This window comes from Erpetoichthys calabaricus, chromosome 10 (assembly GCF_900747795.2).
Source record: "Erpetoichthys calabaricus chromosome 10, fErpCal1.3, whole genome shotgun sequence".
NCBI lineage: Eukaryota > Metazoa > Chordata > Cladistia > Polypteriformes > Polypteridae > Erpetoichthys > Erpetoichthys calabaricus.
The window spans coordinates 45413600-45434439 of NC_041403.2; the positions used below are offsets into that span (position 1 = coordinate 45413600).

Sequence of the window (20840 nt, forward strand, 5' to 3'; positions counted from 1 at the left end):
GCAATATACACCTTAATAAAAGGATAAGTGTCTGTGTATCTGTATGTCCATCCAATTGCTGTCTCTACCATTCCAACAGATGGCACATCACAAACATTTACAATAATGCATTTTATTACTACAAGTGTTTGTGGTGCACCATCTGTTGGGGTGACAAATGCAATCCATGTCATTACTGCACGCATTACAAAATGCATTCCAACAGATGGTGTGCTGCAAACATTACCACGGAGGTTTAATTACTTAGATTTAAACCAATCTTAGACAGGTAGTATAGCTAGTATATAATACATGACTTTATCACAAGATTATATAAAAGTAGTAAATTATAATATAGTGCACAATAAATAATAAATACATAAAATATTATCTAGAAATGCAGAGTAAAGACCTGTATTCTGTTAGTCTTTAAAATAAAAAAAAAAAAAAAAAAACATATATGGATAGAGGCAGATTTGTGGGAGACAGTGGTGAATGAAACCTTATAAATGACCAGAGCGACTTCAGCAGCTATTGACATCTCGAGTGGTTCTTGCTTTAAGCAACTGGTAACATTTTCCTGAGGGTAGTATGTGAAAGTGATGTTTTTTATGTGTGCTTGTAATTGATGTACTGCATTTACAGATAGATTGCCCGGGGTGGGCTGTCCTGAACCCCTGGTAGACATGAGTGAATGTCAGAGGGGTATCATATAAATGTCATATCTTGTTTTTAGTTTCATTCAAGTTCAGGTTTAAGTTTAGTGTCATGTATACAATGAAATTCTTACTTGCATGGCTCTCTCTCAGACTACTGACAGTAATACAATACCAATAAGAGACAAAAACATCAATAGAGGGCAACACATTGTATAGAAGAGTATAGGTATTTGTCATGATGACTGGCAGTTGAGTAACATTACGACCTGCAGATAAAAACTGCCTCTAAAACTACCAGCGCAAGTGCTAATGGTGTTTCTCTGGGTCCCAGATGGGAGGAGTGAAAAAAAGTGATTTTGCAGTGCAGCTGAGGTCTTTAATTATACTGTTTGCCTTTCTATTATAGCTTGTTTTACAGAGTATACATCTTCAAAAAGGAGAATGTTGTATGCTAGTAAAATTCGGTGCCATGTTCACCACTCCCTGTGGTATTGTGGTCCTTGACTGAGCAAGTGCCACTGCATTGCATTATACATTCAGTAAAGACAATCTTCACTGTGCACCTGCACATATAGGTGCTAGTAAACATAAATGGAGACATATGGGTTTTCCTCAGATGTCTCAGCAAGTAAAAATATTGCTATGCTTCATTTCTACAGCAGAGATGTGTTGTGACCACTTCACATAATTAGTGACAGTCACTCCAAGAAATGAAAGCTGTTGGCCTCCTCAACAGCATGTCCTGAGGTGTATATTGAAGTGTGTGGTCTGCCTCCAACTTCAGGGTTTGTTGCCATTAAGGGAAAGATAGCTGTGTCCAAAGGCAAATCATTATTGGTTACCATGCCTACTATAATGATGTCATTAAGAAATGAACTAATAAGATCAAAGGTGTGTCTGGTCATACAGTCAGAAGTGAACAAAGAGTACAAACTGGGGGCTCGGAAGCTCAGCACAAGCCAGTGGGATGAGTTGTGTATAGGATCATTGTGGAGGAAGTGACACAGCCAATTTGCTGGGGTCTGCCAGTTAAGAAGGTAATTTGACTTGGCAGGCAAAGTGGTCATAAGCCAGGAGAGAGAGAATCAATCTTCTTATTTTCATCAATAATAACAGAGCAACAAGTATTTACCATATATACTTGCAGATAAGTTCTCCCGCAGATAAGTCGGGACTTGATTTTACCGTATAATTTCCGGTATTTTATAATGCCGGCCATACAAGTCGAATGCGGAAAACTCACGCTATTGGTCCAAGCAGATTATGATAACACCCACCTGAGAGAGTAACCACGGATCACACTGCCTTTTTTTTTTTCTATGTATTGTGTCTACGTGACCACACGGTAATACCCAAACTATTCCAAAGCGACGTTTGCACTAATTTGTGTTTTTTGTATCTCACACCCTCATACACCTTTATCATAAGAGCATCCCTTATCTACGTTCGATCAGAAGAAAATAAGTCATTGAAGTGGTGAAAGAAATTGGTAACTGTGCTGCTGCAACAAAATTTGTTACGTCTGAGAAACTGATGCGAAATTGGAGGAAGCAAGAAGATGTTAAAAAAAAGAAAAAAAGAAAATGAAGTGTCATATTTTTGAATGGGCGTATAAGTCGGGTCTAATTTTATGATCGATTTTTCGGGTTTCAAGACCCGACTTATCAGTGGGTATATTACGGTATTCAAACTAGAACTTCATACAGGGCAGAAGTATACATTCATTCTTAGAATTTCAAAAGAGCTATAAATCCTGTATATCTGATGATTGAGCACAGTAGGCACTTTATACATACGAGTACACAGATTGAAAAAAGAAATAAAGATGAAAACACTTGTCAATTCAGCCAACATTATAATAAAGGAAGAAAATATTTACTGAAAATATAGAGTTAACATTTAACCAAGCCTCAATTTTGGAGCCGGCTCAAAGCCTGGACCAATGGGTGGGGTTGGTGTCAGGAAAAATATCTGGCAGTAAAAATCATGCCAAAACCTATAAAAGTTTGATCCAACATTGAAGTGGGAAAAGATGAAGAGGAAGAAGAGGAAGAATAGGTTTAACATTTGGTTTCTTGTGCTGTTTCTCTGTGTTGACACACTGAACATGACACGGGCCCTTCTGGGCAAGTCAGCATCATAATATTTATAGCCATTCCACTTGCGCTTCATCCACCTGAAGCTAAGCATGCTTGGGCCTGGTCAGTACTTGGATGAGAGACCATCTAGGAAAAACTAAGGATTCTGCTGGAAGAGGTGTTTGCAAGGCCAGCAGGGGGTGCTTACCCTGTCATATGTGTGGGGATCCCAATACCCCAGTGCAGTGATGGAGACACTGTGGTGTAAATATGGCGCTGTCCTTTGGATGGGACGTAAAACTGAGGTTCCGACTCTCTGTGCTCATTAAAGATCCCTGGGCATATTTTAAGATGAGTAGGGTGTATCCTGATGTCCTGGCTAAATTGCCCATTGTAGCCTTGTCAATTCTGGCCCCCTAATCATCCCATCTTTAATTGTCTTTCTCTCTCACCACTTCACCAGCTAATGTGTGGTGAGCATACTGGCGCAATAATGGCTGCCATCACGTCATCCAGGTGGGTGTTACACAGTGGAGGTGGCTGAATTGGTTCCCCTGTCTATGTAAAGCACTTTGAGAAGACTGGTATATAAATGTAATTACCGTATTTTTCACTCCATAAGATGCACCTAGGTTTAGAGGAGGAAAACAAGAAAAAAAATATTCTGAACCAAATAGTGTACTATTATATTTAATAAAATATAGCAGAATAATATTTCAACCATGTAAAGTCAACAGCGGTATTAAGAACCATCATCACTGTCATTAATAAATGAGGAGAGACTTTAAGGTTCAAGCACTCTTCTAGTTTTATGGAAACCCCAAGAACTCCTCATCGCTAGTGTCACAATTTATGAAGCTCAGTTGCTCACAATCACTTTACAGGAGCACGTACCTATCATCACACTATATAGCCTGTCCAAAGCCACCAGGGGACAAAGCACGTTTGGACCAATGCTCCCTTAAGTTATATTGCCAGTCTAGTCCCATCTCTATTTGTAATGCCACAAAGCCCTTCATCTCGTCTTTTGTTGTGGGTTTCCACTTTGAAAAACAAGAATGCAGTGCAAGCGCAGCTCGCGATTCAAAAAATTGCTCTGCATACCTGTTTGTCTCGTCTGACAGTAGCTGAAAAGCAGCATCAGGAGAGAGCAGCCTGAAGTAGTCCAGCGGCTGGTATTCTGTCGTGTCTAATAGCAAGCCATGCTGTCTAGTGAAGTCCAGTAGCCAGTTTGGCTCCCACAGATCAATGTCTGAGTATTCCTCCCACATGAACCTTGCCGTAGGTGCGCCAGCTGCACAAATGCGCTAAGCTGGCAGCCGATCAGCTGGGGCGGCATGGGCTGGTGTCTAATCAGCTGATACCAGTTCCTCATTCTCTTGCTCAATCTCCTGACCACTCTCAACAAAATCAGATTCTGAAAAATCAGAGTCCAACTTAGTGATAATGATGCAAAACATCGTCTGCCAAGTATTATGTTTTATGCACTCGCTTTGCTCCCTTGTGAGATGTCGATGCCATCTTGCCTTTGTTTATATTTCTTTACATTTCGTAACTCATGCACACACAAGGATTAGATGCCGAGTCAATGAGTCTAACATTCCTCCAAGCAGAGAGGGAATGACTGAAACGTAACAGTGAGTTTTGTCGCCATTAATAGCTGATTATCGCCCTTTACCCCTGGATATCGACTTTTGCCAGATAATACACATCACGGTCTATGACGCAATATTTGCTCCATAAGATGCACAGACATTTCCACCCACTTTTGGGGGAAAAAAGTGTGTCTTATGGAGTGAAAAATACAGTAATTATTTTTAGTTCATTCATTTGTGATCATTTTACACACCTGTGGGTTATAGTGTTCACAATACCATTTCTATTTTTCAAACTGTTTAATCATTTCATTGCTGAACTCAGGCATGTTATAAATTCATTCACAATCATCAGAAAGCATAGAATGTGTGTCGATTATGTCCTTTCTTTTACAGAGAAAAAAAAAACACTTCATTGTTTAACCTTAATAGTTTTATAGCATTTAAAATAGTCGTCTCAAAATCATTATGCATTATCACTTTTACATAGTTTGTACCAAGATAATTTTGCACGTATTTAATTCAATGTTTGATTTTTTTTTTAAACACGATCTGGAACAGGTAAATAGTTCATCTTGTTATTTTTTTTGCTGAAGATAAGCAGAGGTAACCAGATCAGGTAAGTTTATCTTTTCTTTAAATATTTCAAAAGATACTGGATATTTGTGAGTTGATAAAGATTAGTCTCAATGGATAGAGTTTAAATATATGAAAATCTACATTTCTGGGAGCATGTAATATGCTCATTACAAAAACAAACATGGACAGAAGGCCTGCTATAAATGACACTACATAAATTATCCTACTGTACATTAACTCTCATGTTATTTCTGCAGACAGATGTATCCAAACCTATAGAGTATATATGGCAGGATTCAGGTACAGAAATGGGTTCAAATTGCAGTTCAATCGCTGTCAGCTAATGTAACATGTTTGTCTGACGTTTGTGTGATTTACGTGCCCCAAACTTAAAGCTCGAGTGTATTAGGTCACATGGCGATACTCAAATGGCCTGACATAAGTCACCGTTCCCCGCTGTGCAGTGACACCCCAGCCAAGATCAATTCCTGCCTTACACTGACACCGTCTGAATATGTTCTGGCATTCTACAACCATCACCTCTGTAATTATATAACTCTTCTGATACTTCTATTTGCATTGGGACTACTTCAGTATCTTAGAATTTGATAATTTCTTGTCTTCTGCAAATGTCACATTAAGGTGAAAGTAACATAATAATACAAAACAAATCACATTAAATAGGTCAAAGCATTTGTATGTAACTAGTTATATTTAATTTACAGATTCAGAACTCTATCAGGTCTTACTCTTTGGAATTAGTGTTTAATCCCCGTGTTTGTTGGAGATTCTCTAGTGTCTTCCAACTGTTCAAAAACCTGCAGCCTAGGTTAATTGGCCACTCTAAAAATCTCCCAGTAGAATTGTAGTTACTCAGCAAGGGACTCTCATCCAGGATGCAATATTACTTTGGTTTCAAATGATGGATGGATCTGTTTAAATGCATGGCTTCAAAGAACAATAAAATCCAAGATATAGTAATGCCTTTGACAAGATAAAATCAGATTTATTATGACATATGCTGTGCTTTTAACCATTTGCAAATTTTACTTGTACAATGTATACATTGTATATGCTTTCAAAATTGATTTCATTTTAATTCAGTTTATTCTTATCAAGTGAACTCACACTTATGATCCTAGTTTTATATACACAATTACAAGTCGGACTATCCATACTTGAAATTTACTTAAGCCAATAATTCAGTGTCAAGAGGGACTTGATCTCCTGGCTGAGCTGGGCACAAAGCAGGGGGCCAGTTCATCACATTCTCGCACATATTCACATTCGCCCACTGGACCAATTTACAAATGCCACTTAATTACACAAATTGTAATAATACGTGGGTTTCCAGAGAAAACCAAAGCAGACAAAGGAAGAATATGAGTGGGATTTGAACCCAGTCTGCTGGGCCTGTGAGACAAATTATAAACATGGTATCATTAGAACAAAATACATACTAATATGCAACAAAAATATGTTAAAATCAAAACAAAATGTTCTGTATTAAAGGACAATATTTTGTTAAAAGTTAATGCCTATAAAAAGTACCCTAAGAAGAAGTGTCCATATTTTATTATTATACAACATTCAATCACAGTGGATTTGGGATTGCTAAAATATAAAGTGCAATATAAATAAAATTTATTATTATTATTATTATTATTATTTAATTTGGCTTTTTCCCCCCATTGAATGACACAAAAAGGATCTTTAATGTCAAAGCGATCACAGATCTCTGCGAAATTATCTAAATTAATTGCACATACAGTATAAAATACAAAATAATTGATTACAACTGTATTCACTTATTAGTACTTAATGTTAAAAACATCCAAATTAACTCAACTATGAGTCAATGTTGTATATCAATAAAATGTGAAAATTTCCAAGATAATGAATACCTTTTATGGGTTCTGTATGCTGCAGCATTTAAAGAATGGAAAGACAGCAGGAAAACAATAAATGAACTCTTAAAGGTCACATCAAGATGGAACACGCTCGATCCTTATGGAGGAAAAGCCTGTTTGGGTACAAGATGTAGGAATATTTCTCTCTTACAGGAAAACTTTATCATTTTTAACATAAGGGTTTATTTTAACACTTGCCAAAATCTGCTTCATGCATTGTCCAAATTCTTAAAATTTGATTAGTTGCTAGAATTACATTAAAGACTATTTTATACTCCAGAATGCTAATTTACAAAGTGACTTATTGTGTACTAAATACTTCACTGATGCTGTTTATGAACAGTGCTTTAATTATTGGTATTGCTCCTCCAACCCCATTTTTTAAAATGTCAACATTCTCTGTCATACTGGATCTTTTCTTCTTTTTATGACAGAGTAACATTTGCATATGTATGTAAGATAAAGATTGATGAAACGTTTGACACCAGAAATTTCAAAACTGGGTTTGCTAAATTTTATTGGAATGTAGCAAGTATTTATGTATGATGCCTGGAGATGATATATTGCTTTTTAACTTGGTTTTCAAGATTTTCATTACCATCATCATTATGATTTTCATAATGAAATCATCATTTATCATTATTTAAGCTATCATTTCCTAGTGTGGACTAGTAGATGCAGCAGTGTCGTTTGGTGTCTGCTCAGCTTGTCATTAATTGTCATTATTAGGATGCAATTAGGGCAGCAAACATCAAAGAAAAAGGTGAATTAATAGGAAACCAAGAAAAGAGAGTTAAACAATGTGCACCTATGGGAAAAATGCAAATAATATTTGAATGTGAATGTAAATCTCATAGTGCTGCTCTTTTCTAAATGCAGAGTAAAAGAAGAAAATAGTGAGCAGTTATTTAAACAATGAGATTACTTAGAATCTCACCGATTCTGAATCAAAAACCTAGTTAAAGGGTGCCCCAGGACTGGGGTTGGAAACTATTGAGCTATGGGACAGCACACAGTGCCTGATGTGGAGTGGGAAGTACTGGGATGGCGCTTTTATGGAATGGGCAGATGAAAGGCAGCATGGAAGAACTAAATATCTCGGAGAAAATGAAGGCTCAGGGGTGAAACAACACCAGGAGTTGCTACAAGAAATTCTACACTGGTGTCTGTGTAGCAAAGTAGAGGAAACCCTAATGTCATGATTAGGATTTGGTTTCTCTTGTGGCGGACAGCCGAGGCCCTTGCTCGGGGAGAGAGCTTCGGTAAGCATCAGTGGAGGACTGCCTGGACTCTTCCATACGGTCGATTGTCACACTCTCTTTTTTCATATAATTTGTCCTTGGTCGTTAAAAATCATCAAGGCCTTTTATTGGGGAACTTTATGACCACATTTGTTTTTGTGCCTGCTGTGTTTTTGATGATATTGACCATTAATGTGAGCATTTTGGTTAATTGTTTGCTATGCTGTTTCTATGAAGGGTCAAGTGGAAGTGTGTAATCCGTGATATGTTCAGGTAATAGCTATAAACATCAGTGTCATACAGTGTTTGTCCACGCTTGGATTCTCCCAAAGACTTGCTTGCATTTAACTTTCTTTCTTAATCAATTGCTCTGCTTTTTAACTATGCGTTTCTTTTTCAGTTTTTTGGGGTTTGATTCCCCACACTACTTCCTGACTACAATTCTTGCTTCCATATCCTGAGCTAGTTTTCCTGATCATTTGTCTTTCTGGTTTTGACCCCTTGCTTGCCATTTTGTTTTTTCTAAAAGCACCTGATTCCATCGCCACTTAAAAGTTGCTGACACCTTGTGCAGTCAACACCCCTAACCCCAGAAGTGTTTCAGAGGCTTCGCCAGATTTTACCCCACTAAGGAGTTTAAAGCCACATAATTCTTGAGGTACCTTTGAGTCTGCAGTATTGAGAAAAGACTCATCTGTCAGGAGGAGAGACCAAGGTTGAAAGAGAGAAGAGGATAAGAGGTAAAAAAACAGAATTCTTAGTGACATTCTTAACTCATACATGTGGGAGAGCCATCCTACCAGATAGACATGGGGCTCAAGTTAAAATTAGCCCGTGAAGCTAAAGTGTTGTTTTTTTTCACCTGTCTATTTTTAGTTTTAGTTTTTCCTTAATTAACATTCACTGTATTTTTTATTTTTAACATACACTACACTTTTTTACATATTTTTGATCCCATTAAGGTCATTTTGTGCAGAAAGGGCTGTCACAAGAATGGCGCTCCTTTTGCAGAGTAAGCGGCTACAGATTTACTATGAAGAAGAAAATTTTTTTTCTTCATATTATTTTACATTGCAATATACAGCTTCACCTTGGATAGGTAATCTTTGTGAGAAAATTGGAAGAAAATTCTTTGAGGTAAACCAATTATCTCAAAGAAACAAGAATATAAATAAAGACACTGCCATGGTTTTCCAAGAATAAGAGACATGAGTTAAATTAACAAGAACATAAAACACATGACATCCAGTCTGCAAACATGAAAGAGTTAATCCGGTTGCAAGAGCTAGCAAAGCTTTAAGAGCTTGCTTTCTAGTTTATAGGCCAGAAACAATATCCTTATCTACAGTTTTCAACCTGCCTTCCAATTTAGCTCATGCCAGCGAGAATTTGCATGTCAATCACTACAGAGGATGACATTTATAAAGCCTGTAAAGCACTAGTTAAAAAAAAAAAAAAACTCAAAGAAATCAAATGCAAACAGTGCATGCTTTCATTTTCCTCAGCTCGGAATACATCTTAAATAAAACTTTAAAGAAGAATCTGTCCCATCATTAACATTAAAGAAGAAATCATATGCATTCAAGTTGAAAAATCAATCAATCTGTGTGTGTATCTAGATTTGCTTTCATACTGACCACTGTTCAAAAATGTTTTACAAGATCATCAAGAGGAATGTTATATAAAAAAAAATTAGGAATAAAATTAATAATTTAAAGTAGATATAAAAAGAGTGGTTAACAGTAAAGAGAGAACTAAGACATGTAAAAGTCTTGGCAGTAGAATAAGCCCCATGTTTGTTATACTGTAGAAGAGAAACAGAACCTTTAAGTCCAAAATGAAGTGCAATCAAAACATCGAGAATGTGTGACTATGGCAGCAAGATTTTAAGCTGCCAAAGAAAATGTAAAATTTCAAAAAGCCCTAGAGGCCAATTCCTCTAACATGCATGTCTTTGGGATGCTCATCCAGAAGGCATGGAGAGAACACACAAACAACCCACAGACCATGTCCAGCTATGGGATTCGTACTCAGGACACTGGACCTTTGAGCCAACAGTGCCTCTCACCTCAAGTGTCATGCTACCTTACTGAGTTTATAAAATAACATAACACCCTTAATCCCACTTACTACAATTCAGGGTAACTGGTACTGATATTCTGGCTAGAGTTAAATGCTTTATTTACATCGACCGTTAGTGGGAATGATGGAGGGTCCTCCTTTCTTTCAATGGTCAATAATGGATTAATAGTTGTCAAGGGAGGAGATAAAGCTGAGATGTGCAATGCAGTAATCACTGCATTGGTAAAAGTGAATATTTAAAAGGAAACTTAAGAAAAAGACAAGGAGATGACGGTATTAGAGTGAGCTGGGCAACTCGTAGTTGAAAAACAGGCAAATGTGTGTCTACTAATCGGCAAGACAACTAACATGGAAAGAAAAATATTCATTTACATTCAGAGCATAGAGTTAAAATACCAGAGCTAACTGACTGGAATTCCTAATCCAAAATAAATGGAAAGCACGCAGAGTTGTTTTTTTTTTTTTTATTTCCTAAAGATACTGTATCCTAAGGATGAACATATCCATGATGTCAACATAAATATCCAACATGTGATGACGTCAAGTGTTACAGCAACTTGTGTTCTTATCAAAAACAGCAAGGCTGTTTACCAGTCAGCTGTCCCATTGAAAACTTGATTGAAAATGGCCAAGTGATGACATTATTGTCCAAACAAGCATTATACTGAAATGTGCAGCAGCAGATGAATGCTGTTTAATTTGAACAACATTTAAATCCTGCCTCCTCTATAACAAACAGAATAGAGAAATTGTTCTCCCTACTTTTTGGATGAGTTCATTTGTTGATCTTACTATCTATAACTGTCATTATGTACAGATGATACACTGCTTCGGCTTGTAATTTAATATGAATTAGTTTGTAAAGTACTTTATGAAATTGCTTGTCATGGAAGGCACCACTGGATATAAAATATAAATTGGGTGAGTTAAACATACCCAGCTGTAAACTGGTATGTGTGCCACCTGCTTACAGTTTGATAATAATATCACATTTTTAAAAAGTCTTTCTTTTTTAATAACCATCATGCTGTGAAATAATGCATTCTCTAATTCTTGCAGTGGCTATAAAACAAATTCACACATTTGCTGTATTACAAAATCTAGCCTGACAGTATTTAATTGGGATATACTGTCATTACTAAAAATGAAAAATTCCATAATGTAACTTAAGTGATAATATCCACTTAAAAACATTAAAAGTAAAATGCAAACAAAACAATTACAGATTCAAGACGTATTGACCCCTTTTGCTGTTGTCACCCTTCATAAGCTTTGGTTAACAAATTGCTTTTATCAGTCAGATAGATTTGCACCTTTTTTAATAAAATATGCATTGAAGGTGATTCATAGGAGTTTAAGAAGACCCACCATTAGGGAAGGTTCTAAAAAATTATACATAATAAGACCAATCATATCTAAGATAAAGTTACTGCAAAGCACCATTCACATAAACTATTATAAAAAATTGAAATGGATAGTAAACTCCACTTTAATAAAAAAAATAAAACTCCAAAATTGAGCATTTAGTCAAATGAGTATTAATTAGGAAGACCAACATAAGTCCTATGGCAACTCTAATATGAATTCTTTACAGGATCGGTAGAAGAAACTGAATATGTGGTTTGAGCTGCCCGTGTGCTTCAAAAATTCCACCTTTAGTGAGTGTGAGAAAATGAAAGACAACTGAGAACAAAAAAATTCTAACAATGTCTGTCTGTCTGTATATCTGTCTGCTCTTCACAAGAGAACTACTTAACAGATTTAGATCGGGTTTTTTCTAAAATTTGCTTGAACATTCTGGTTGATTTTGCTATGTTATATGTATCATAATTCGCTTGCCGTACCGATTTATTTGCGCAAATCCAATATAGTGCCGGCGGGGTGAGGAGGGGGTGGCAAGGCCCTCCTCACTCATGCATCAGGCTCACGGCGTACCTTACTTCAGCTTAGCTAGCAAACAAGACAACTACTTAACGGATTTAGATTGGGTTTTTTTTCTACAATTTGCTTGAACATTCCGGTTGATTTTGAAACTTCTCTCATCGTACTAAGAATCATAGTTCACTTGCAGGAGCGATATATTCATGCTAATCCGAGTCAGAGGCTGTGGGCTGAGAGGAGAGGGGAAGCGTGACATCAGGATTAGTGAGCCAGGCAGGGTCCTCCTCACTCAAGTGCCAGCCTCTACCCGAGACAGTGTACCTGTGCGTTTTGGAGAGTACCTTGCCTCCGCTTATCTAGCGATACCTTTTTGTTTATTGGCTATGAAAGTTTGTCCTGTTTCACTACTACTACATGGGTGGAGCTACAGGGGATGGCTCATTTCCAATAAGAAGATAACTTAACTTTCAGATTAGACAAAAATTGAGCATCTGTCCTCAAACTCAGATGCCGTGTTTCGAGTAAGTGTAAAACAGCACATCATCCTTGCCAGGACACAAAATGCAAAATCCTAAAAGATTCAGCGGCACAATTTGTGTCAAAAATGGTGAATACACATAGAATCTTTATATTTCAGCTTTTCATTTTAAAACTAAATGAGTACAATTTTGAGAGGAGCAACATGATGCACATTTGTGATTCCAAGCCTGATGACTGTGTCTGGCGTGTAGATGTTAATTTTCTTCACATACTCGTCTGCACTATCATCATAGAGTTATGAATATCAGGTTAACTGGTGACCCTAATCTGGCTCAGACGAACAAGCGTCAGCACGTCTACATGATTGTGGCCTGTGATGAACCAGTGTCCCATCTGGAGTTGGCTCGTCACTTAATCCATTGCTGCCATAACAGGCTTCAGTTCACCTTGACTATGTGATAGTAAGCAGGTTCAGACAATAGGTGGATGGATGGAAAACTCTAACTACTCTGGATTCCATAATTTCACACATTAACATGTCAAAAAGGCCAAAGGTGATGAATAGTATTTATGGCCAGTATATAATTGCTTCATGGCTCCATTAATTAAATCACATTAAGCTGACCTTCTTGGAAAGTAAGCAGTGCCTGTAAGATGAAAGTAAAATACTTCTTTTATTTATTAGTTATCAAATATATCCGTTTTTTAGAGGGAAAATAAAATCCAAACTAACCTATTCCAATAAAAACAGCTTTGTAGCCATTTTCTCTTAAAGACTGAAGGGTCATCCCATCTTGTCCTAGCCCTTTTGAACATTCAACCTGTAAAGACATGATAAAATGCAAAGAATAAAACAAGTGGTATGTTATATAGTACGTTTCCAAGGAAGCATATCAGAAATTATTAACCAAACTGGAAAATAAGATCTTAATAAACTACACATTTCAAACATATTCCTTTACTGCCGGCTAACCAGGTTAGCATGTCGCAGATATACAATTCACATCACCCATATAGTAAATAATACGCGAGAAAGGAAGAAAACAAGTAGCATTTAATGTTCAAACTTGAAATGCATTTCAGCTGCCACTACTCAGAATAATGATTATATAGGCACTTCGGCAAAAGCAGCACGAAGCAAGAGCTTCACTTAAAATAATCAGACAATTTAAGCCCCCAAAGCAAGTTTAGGAATGCATTGCTTCTAGACAATTAATCACATGCAGGTGTGCCAAATGAAAGCTAATGATTGCCCTTTCTCAGACTAGTGGCATTCAGACAACAGACAGACAAATGCCCAGAGCGAAAGGATGCATCAGTCTTGCCTGTGCCGGGTGCAGCTTTTAATTGTTCTTTATTAATGCGTCTGACATTTTGCTGTTAATCTTTGCTAAGTCCTAATTTATTCTTGACTCTCCCACACAGCAGACAGGCCATGGTTTTCATTACCTTTACACCTAGGTCTTTCATCAGCTCCAATTCAAATTTTACCACTTCATAGGGCAGCCGGAACTGGGGAATCTCAGATGTGCTGGAAAACAGAAATAAAGAAATCTTAAAAAAAGAAAAAAAAAAGGAATTTAATAGTTTACTGCTAACAGTCATTTCCTTTTCTTTAAATATTCTAGCTTTATTTGTGTATCTGTGTTTGTACTATATTACTTCCATACATCCATCAATCCATCCATTATCCAACCCGCTATATCCTAACTACAGGGTCATGGGGGTCTGCTGGAGCCAATCCCAGCCAACACCGGGCACAAGGCAGGAAACAAACCCTGGTCAGGGTGCCAGCCCACTGCAACTATATTACTTATACAGTTTAAATAATGTATACAGCATATATAATTAATATTATATTGTGTACACAGATAGATAGATAGATAGATAGATAGATAGATAGATAGATAGATAGATAGATAGATAGATAGATAGATAGATAGATAGATAGATAGATAGATAGATAGATAGATAGATAGATAGATAGATAGATAGATAGATAGATAGATAGATAGATAGTGCCCACTTTAAAAAGGTGATATGGATCTTTTTTTTCTTCTCCTCCTAATTTACAGCCTTCAATTTTAATGAGCCAAACAGCAGCAGATCAGCTCCTGAAAATTTCCAGTTTTAATGATCTTATTAGTGACATTCATGTACATTATCATCTCAAGTAATGGGAAGCCACAATGCCACACAGATAATGGATCTGACTGTTCATTAATTTATGAATCATTAAACAGATATGTTTTGATACTTTTTAGGAAACCTAAAGCAATTTATCGGAAATGGCTACACAAGTACCTCTGCCTATATTTTTTTCTTAGTCCCATGAAATTCAGAGAAACATTTTCTTGTTACTAGACACGGTATATAATAAGAATATGGTGTGCCTTTATGGAATCTTTATGCAATGCAGAAATCTTAATCTTAACTTTACAATGCTAGTTAAAAATAGTTGTGATTTTACAAAATGAGATATTATTCTCTTGACAGCAAGGTTTTGTCTTAATCAAAAAAGAAGCATATTTTAAACTGCAAGATGTATTTATGAAAGGTTACACATACAAAGTGTTGTACAGAAAGGCTGAACATATATATTAGGACCCTACATTAAAAACATATTTTAAAAAATTCAATCTGAAAAGCACACACAGTAGTATTTTATCCAATATGCAGAATTTACTGCAAATACCTATAAATATATTAATCCTATCACCCACAATATGTTGACAATTTTAAAATATTTTTAATGAATTTTAAACTATAGCCAACAAACAAGCAGAGTGGCCCAGAAGTGATCAAGGCATCATCTGTAAGATCTGCAAGATTGCTGGATCAGTGACTAACTTACTGTCTGACACTGAATAAGTCTCTTGGGTTTCCAGCGCTCCAGTTGGTGGAACACTAAAATATTTCAGGTCTTCACTTATTCCATATATTCCAGGAATTCATCCTGAAGTTTGGGTTAGTGAGTAATCTTTACCTAGCCCAATGATTTTCATTTTCCTAGTGTGGAAGAGACTTAATGGTGAGTCCAAAAAAGCCTAGAGAAATGCTTGCCATTTCTCTCTTTTTCTCATTGCTGACACATCTAGAATGAGAATGACACCTGACAGGGTTATATTTGTGACCTTAGATGAATGAGGAATCCATGGGCCTTGGGTCAGTAGGGGGAGGAGGATCTGTGTAAGTCTTTTGCAAATCTGTTTGTAAACTCTTTTATTACACTGCCATCCTTTGTTCATCTGAAAGACAATGTTGGTATCAAAATAATGTATACTTCTGTGTGACTATGTTCAACAAACTAGTGATGCTTATTTATTCAAGGTAATCCTTCAGGTGTCTATGAACTATTTTGCCTGCCCGTACTAGGTTCTTTGATTTTGTCTTAGGAAGCCACAACTAAACACAAAATGTAGAGTTTGTCATATGAGGATTATTCTGTGTCTGTTTTCTGTTAACTGTTTGCTTTACCCTAAACGAAGAAAATGTTGTTGTGTTTGTTTGAAATCTTGAATCTTGAATCTTGAATGTGCTTTCAGAGCACATTATCAGCTTCTTTTTTTCACCATTTTGTACTTTGAAGTAATGTGAAATATTCTTTTTTTCTTTCATTCCAACATTCACCATTTCTTTTAGTATTGGTTGTTTAGTTCATAATTGTTTTTTTTAACACACTCAGGCTGTGGATGGATCTGTATAATAGTGTAAAATATCCTCAAGTGATCTTTTAAATCCAGTTTTATACACAATACATTAGCCTTTTTGAAGGATGGCCAGAATCCTTACCCGGGTGGGATGCCTTCAAGATGGAAGGACGGGGGAGACTACTTATGCAAAGTTTTATCTCCCCCAGGATGCTAGATGGCAGCGAATCCAGGCTCAGATTCCCGCAGGGCATGCCAGGTAATGTAGTCCCGGGGGACAGTCCTTTTAGGTCCTGTTGGGGAGACCAGGGAAAGCAGCAAGATTGGGGAGTCACTACGTCGTGGGATTTCCACATCACTCAGAAGTGCTTACAGACCATATGCACAGAGGATTGGAAGCACTTCAGGTGAAGCTAAAATAAAAGGACCTGCTTGCCTCACATTAGGGAGCCAGAGAGGGTGGTCAAAGCTTGTGAGGAGACGTGGAGGAGACAGCAACCGAGAAAAGACAAAAAGAAGACAAAGTATTGCCAAATTGTGCTATTAATTGTGCTTGTGCATACTTGTGGCTGTGGTGGGAGACAATTTGGGGAAGAGTTTTCCACAATAAAGACATTTTGGCTTTCCACCTTGTGTCTTGAGCCTATTGTGTTGGGTGTTTGGGTAGCTGGAGCGCCCCCTACTATCCACACCTTATATACCCTCATTTGAGCTGCTAATTTGTCTATCCACAGTACAACAATGTCTAATAGATATTTTTTCTAAAAATAAATCTTGGTAATCATTATCTATTTTTACTGAATTATTCTTAACCTGTAATGATACATCTGAGTTGATGTATAGTGGAAGAACAGAAGAGTCCTGGAGAAAATTTTCCACATCAGAGAACTCTTTATTTCAAAGGACCAATGGATGGATGGCTGGAAAGAACATTATTTGTTTCCATGGGGAAATTAAGACTTTACAGAAATTTAAGAAAAATACAACTAATTATAACAAATAACAACTCCCCAAAGGAAAAAAAAGAACCTCAGGCTTAGATAACAGGAGAGCTGTGGCCATCCAATAATATGCTTGTAAATGTGATCTAATCTGCCTAGATTACATTTGAAGGTTTTTAAAATTTTAATAAAGCAGGTCCAGTTTATAAATGTGACAAATGGAACATAACACACAATGATCGAAGTTTGTCAGTGTTCTTTCCAAAATTCCCCTGGTTGTAGTCACCACCAGTGTCATAACGATTTATCATTATAGCGTTCCAATGTTAGCAGAAGGTTTTCTTTAACCCTTTCCTATTATTAGCCGGAACACAAGTTACCACTACTTGGATTACATTTTAACCAAAAGATATTGATCACTATATTACTGATAATTTAAGCTCATAGGTGTATGAATATATTGTCATGCTTGGGTCACAGATTTGCACAGAGACACAGGAGGTTGTAGAGACAGGAACTTTATTCAAACACTGCAAACAAACATGTCTCTTTTTCAAAAGTTTAAACGTGCTCCTTGACAAGACGGAGATGACAGTTCCGTCTCACAATTAAAAGAATGCAAACATATCTTTCTCTTCAAATGAGTGCGCGTCAGGAACAGGGAAGGACAGAGAGAGAGAAAGGCAAACAATCAATCAAAAATCAACAGATGCTGTTCTGACTTTTAAGTCTGCGAAGTACCACGCAGATCGCGCGATAGATCAGCCTAAGCCCGGCAAGCAAGGGAGCAATATGAAGGTAGTCTTTCAGCGTCTTTTTTTAACCAGTAGAGGTGCGATCAGCCCCCCAGCTCACACCCCCTCCCTCAGCTTTATTCACATTTTCGTGAATCAAGCAACATTCCAAACCAGGCTCAAATAAGCATGACAGGACATCAGCATTAATATGTTCAGAGCCGGGTCGATGCCTCACTTTAAAACTATAAGGTTGCAAACCCAAAAACCATCTCATAAGACGAGAGTTTGTTTCCTTCTGACGGTATAACCACTGAAGTGGAGCATGATCTCTCACTAATGTGAAATTTCGACCCCATAAATAATAATGAAGCGCTTCCACAGTCCATTTTATTGCCAAGCATTCTTTTTCAATGGTCGAATAATTATGCTCCCTAGGAAGCAATTTTCTACTCAAAAATGTGATAGGGTGCTCTTCCCCAACAAAAACCTGAGACAGGACGGTGCCTACACCAAATGCACTTGCGTCCATCTGTTGAACAAAATCCTTGGAGAAGTCGGGATTCTGTAGAACTGGATAAGAAGACAAAGCAGTTTTCAAATCACAAAAGGCACGTTCACAAACATCTGTCCATACAACAGGGTGGTTTTTCCTGCCTCTAGTAAGATCTGAAAGAGGAGCAGCTCTATTTGCAAAATCATGGATGAATCTTCTGTAATAACCTGCAAGCCCCAGAAAGGCACGTACTTGTTTCTGCGTTTCTGGACATGGATAAGCAAGCATCTCTTCCACTTTCTGAATTGAGGTTGGAATAAACCCCTGCCCATGAAGTAGCCCAGATAATGAGTCTCAGACATACCCAATTTACACTTCTTGGGGTTAGCTGTCAAACCAGTCTGTCTTAAGCTTTCAAGGACAGCCTGGAGACGTTCTAAATGTGTTTGCCAATCATTACTGAAAATCACGACATAATCCAGATACGCCCTGGAATACTTGGAATGAGGACGCAAGATCTGGTCCATCATACGCTGGAAAATTAGAGGCGCACCATGAAGACCAAATGGGAGTCTAGTAAATTCATAAAGTCCGTCAGGAGTCGCAAATGCCGTTTTTTCGCAACTGTCAGCCTCAAGAGGCACCTCCCAGTAACCTTTAGTGAGATCCAGTGTGGAGATATAGAATGCCTGACCCAGTTTTTCCAACAGTTCATCAACACGGGACATTGGATAAGCATTAAATTTAGAGACTTTATTCAAGAGCCTGAAATCGATACAGAAGCGAACCGAGCCATCTTGCCTTGGGACTAATACGACCGGACTACACCAGTCACTTTTACTTTCGCGAATTACACCCAATGCCAGCATCTTTTTGACTTCTTTGCATACAATATTCCGTTGTGCTTCCGGAATTCGATGCGGGCGCATCTGCACCCTAAAACCGGGTTCAATAGTGATTTTATGTTCTGCAAGATTAGTCACGCCTGGCAAGTCTGAAAAAACATCAGTGTTCCGTTCAATCAAAGATAACAACTCTGTCTTTTGCAAGTCAGTCAAATCGTCACCAATGGCAACATCAGTCTGAAAGACAGCAGCCAAGGAAGTGTAAACCCCCTGCGGGTCATGCCATTCCTTCAAGAGATTAACATGTAAAATCTGGAATGGTTTGCGCCGGCCCCGTATTCTAACCTTGTAATTTACCAGCCCCATACGTTCCTCAATAATGGCAGGGCCTTGCCATTTCGCTAGGAATTTGTGCGGATCCATTGGAATTAGTACCAGAACATGATCATGAGGATTAAATTCACGGAGCTTACAGCATCTATCATAAAGACGTTTCTGAGTTTCCTATTCACGTCGCTGATGCTCCACAGCAACAGAAGAAAGTTTAGAAATTCTTTCTTGCAATGAAATTACCCGATCTGCAAAGCTCGGCCCGTGAACTGTTGTCCCGAATCCTGTCCATTCCTCTCATACAACATCCAAGATGCCTCGCGGATGCCTGCCAAACAACAAATTGAATGGACTCAAACCAGTGGAGGCCTGCGGCGATTCCCGTACCGCAAACATAATAAAAGGCAGGACAGAGTCCCAAGAGGTCGGATCATCATGAGCAACTCGCCTGATCATCTGTTTTAAAGTTTTGTTAAATCGTTCAGTCAAACCATTCGTCTGTGGATGGTAAACAGTGGTACTCAATTTCTTAATAGCAAAGCTGTCACACAATTGTTTCATCACGCGAGAAGTAAAAGGTGTGCCCTGATCAGTTAAAATTTCTCTAGGGACGCCAATACGAGTGAAAATCTCACACAAAGCTTTGGCTACAGTGGAGGAATTGGCTTTTTTCAAAACAGCCACTTCTGGATATCGCGTTGCATAGTCAACCAACACAAGCATATATTGATACCCAGTTTTAGTCTTAGGTAGAGGGCCTACTATATCTAATCCCACCCATTGGAAAGGGACTTCCAAAATAGACATAGGAGAAAGGGGAGCCCGAGGGGGTTTATAAGCAGAGACAATTTGACAATCAGGACAAGAAGTACAGAATTGCTCTATATCTTTCCCCATATTCAGCCAATAAAATCGTTTTGATAAACGTTCTCTAGTCTTATCACTCCCCAGGTGCCCACCCAAGATGTGAGAGAGCTAATTGCAAAAGAATGTCCCTATGTACTTCAGGTACAACTAACTGTTCAATAAATTCCCGACTAAATAATCTGATATCACTCTAAAAAGGCAGCTGTCTTTCTCAAGAAAGTGTGGGGTTTTTAAGCCCCCGGATGCACGCTCTTGGTAATAAGAGTCACTAGCAGAGCGAGCCTGCTTAAATGCATATTCTAATGAGCTATCAGCAAGCTGCAAGTGCACAAAATCCGTCTGCTTGCTAGTGCTCTGTTCTTTTTCGGAGGCATTTGCAAGTTGAGAAGTTGTAGATGGGCCAGCCAGCAGCTCTGGGAAATTGGGGGGCTGTCACCCTCCGTTCAACATCTAGTCTGGGCTCGACAATTTCCCCAACAGCCACTTCGGGTTC

General features: G+C 37.9%; 1 protein-coding gene across 2 annotated transcripts in view; it reads right to left on the reverse strand.

Annotated features, from left to right (window-relative positions):
- Positions 1 to 20840, reverse strand: part of LOC114658374 (dihydropyrimidine dehydrogenase [NADP(+)]-like) — a 1245381-nt gene that overhangs the window by 733840 nt on the left and 490701 nt on the right. For both annotated transcript variants that reach the window (XM_028810459.2, XM_051933021.1), the window contains 2 exons: positions 13934 to 14015; positions 13218 to 13305 (listed from right to left, as the gene is read on the reverse strand). In XM_028810459.2, the coding sequence (XP_028666292.2) occupies positions 13218 to 13305; positions 13934 to 14015 (170 nt within the window). The remainder of the gene's footprint in view (positions 1 to 13217; positions 13306 to 13933; positions 14016 to 20840) is intronic.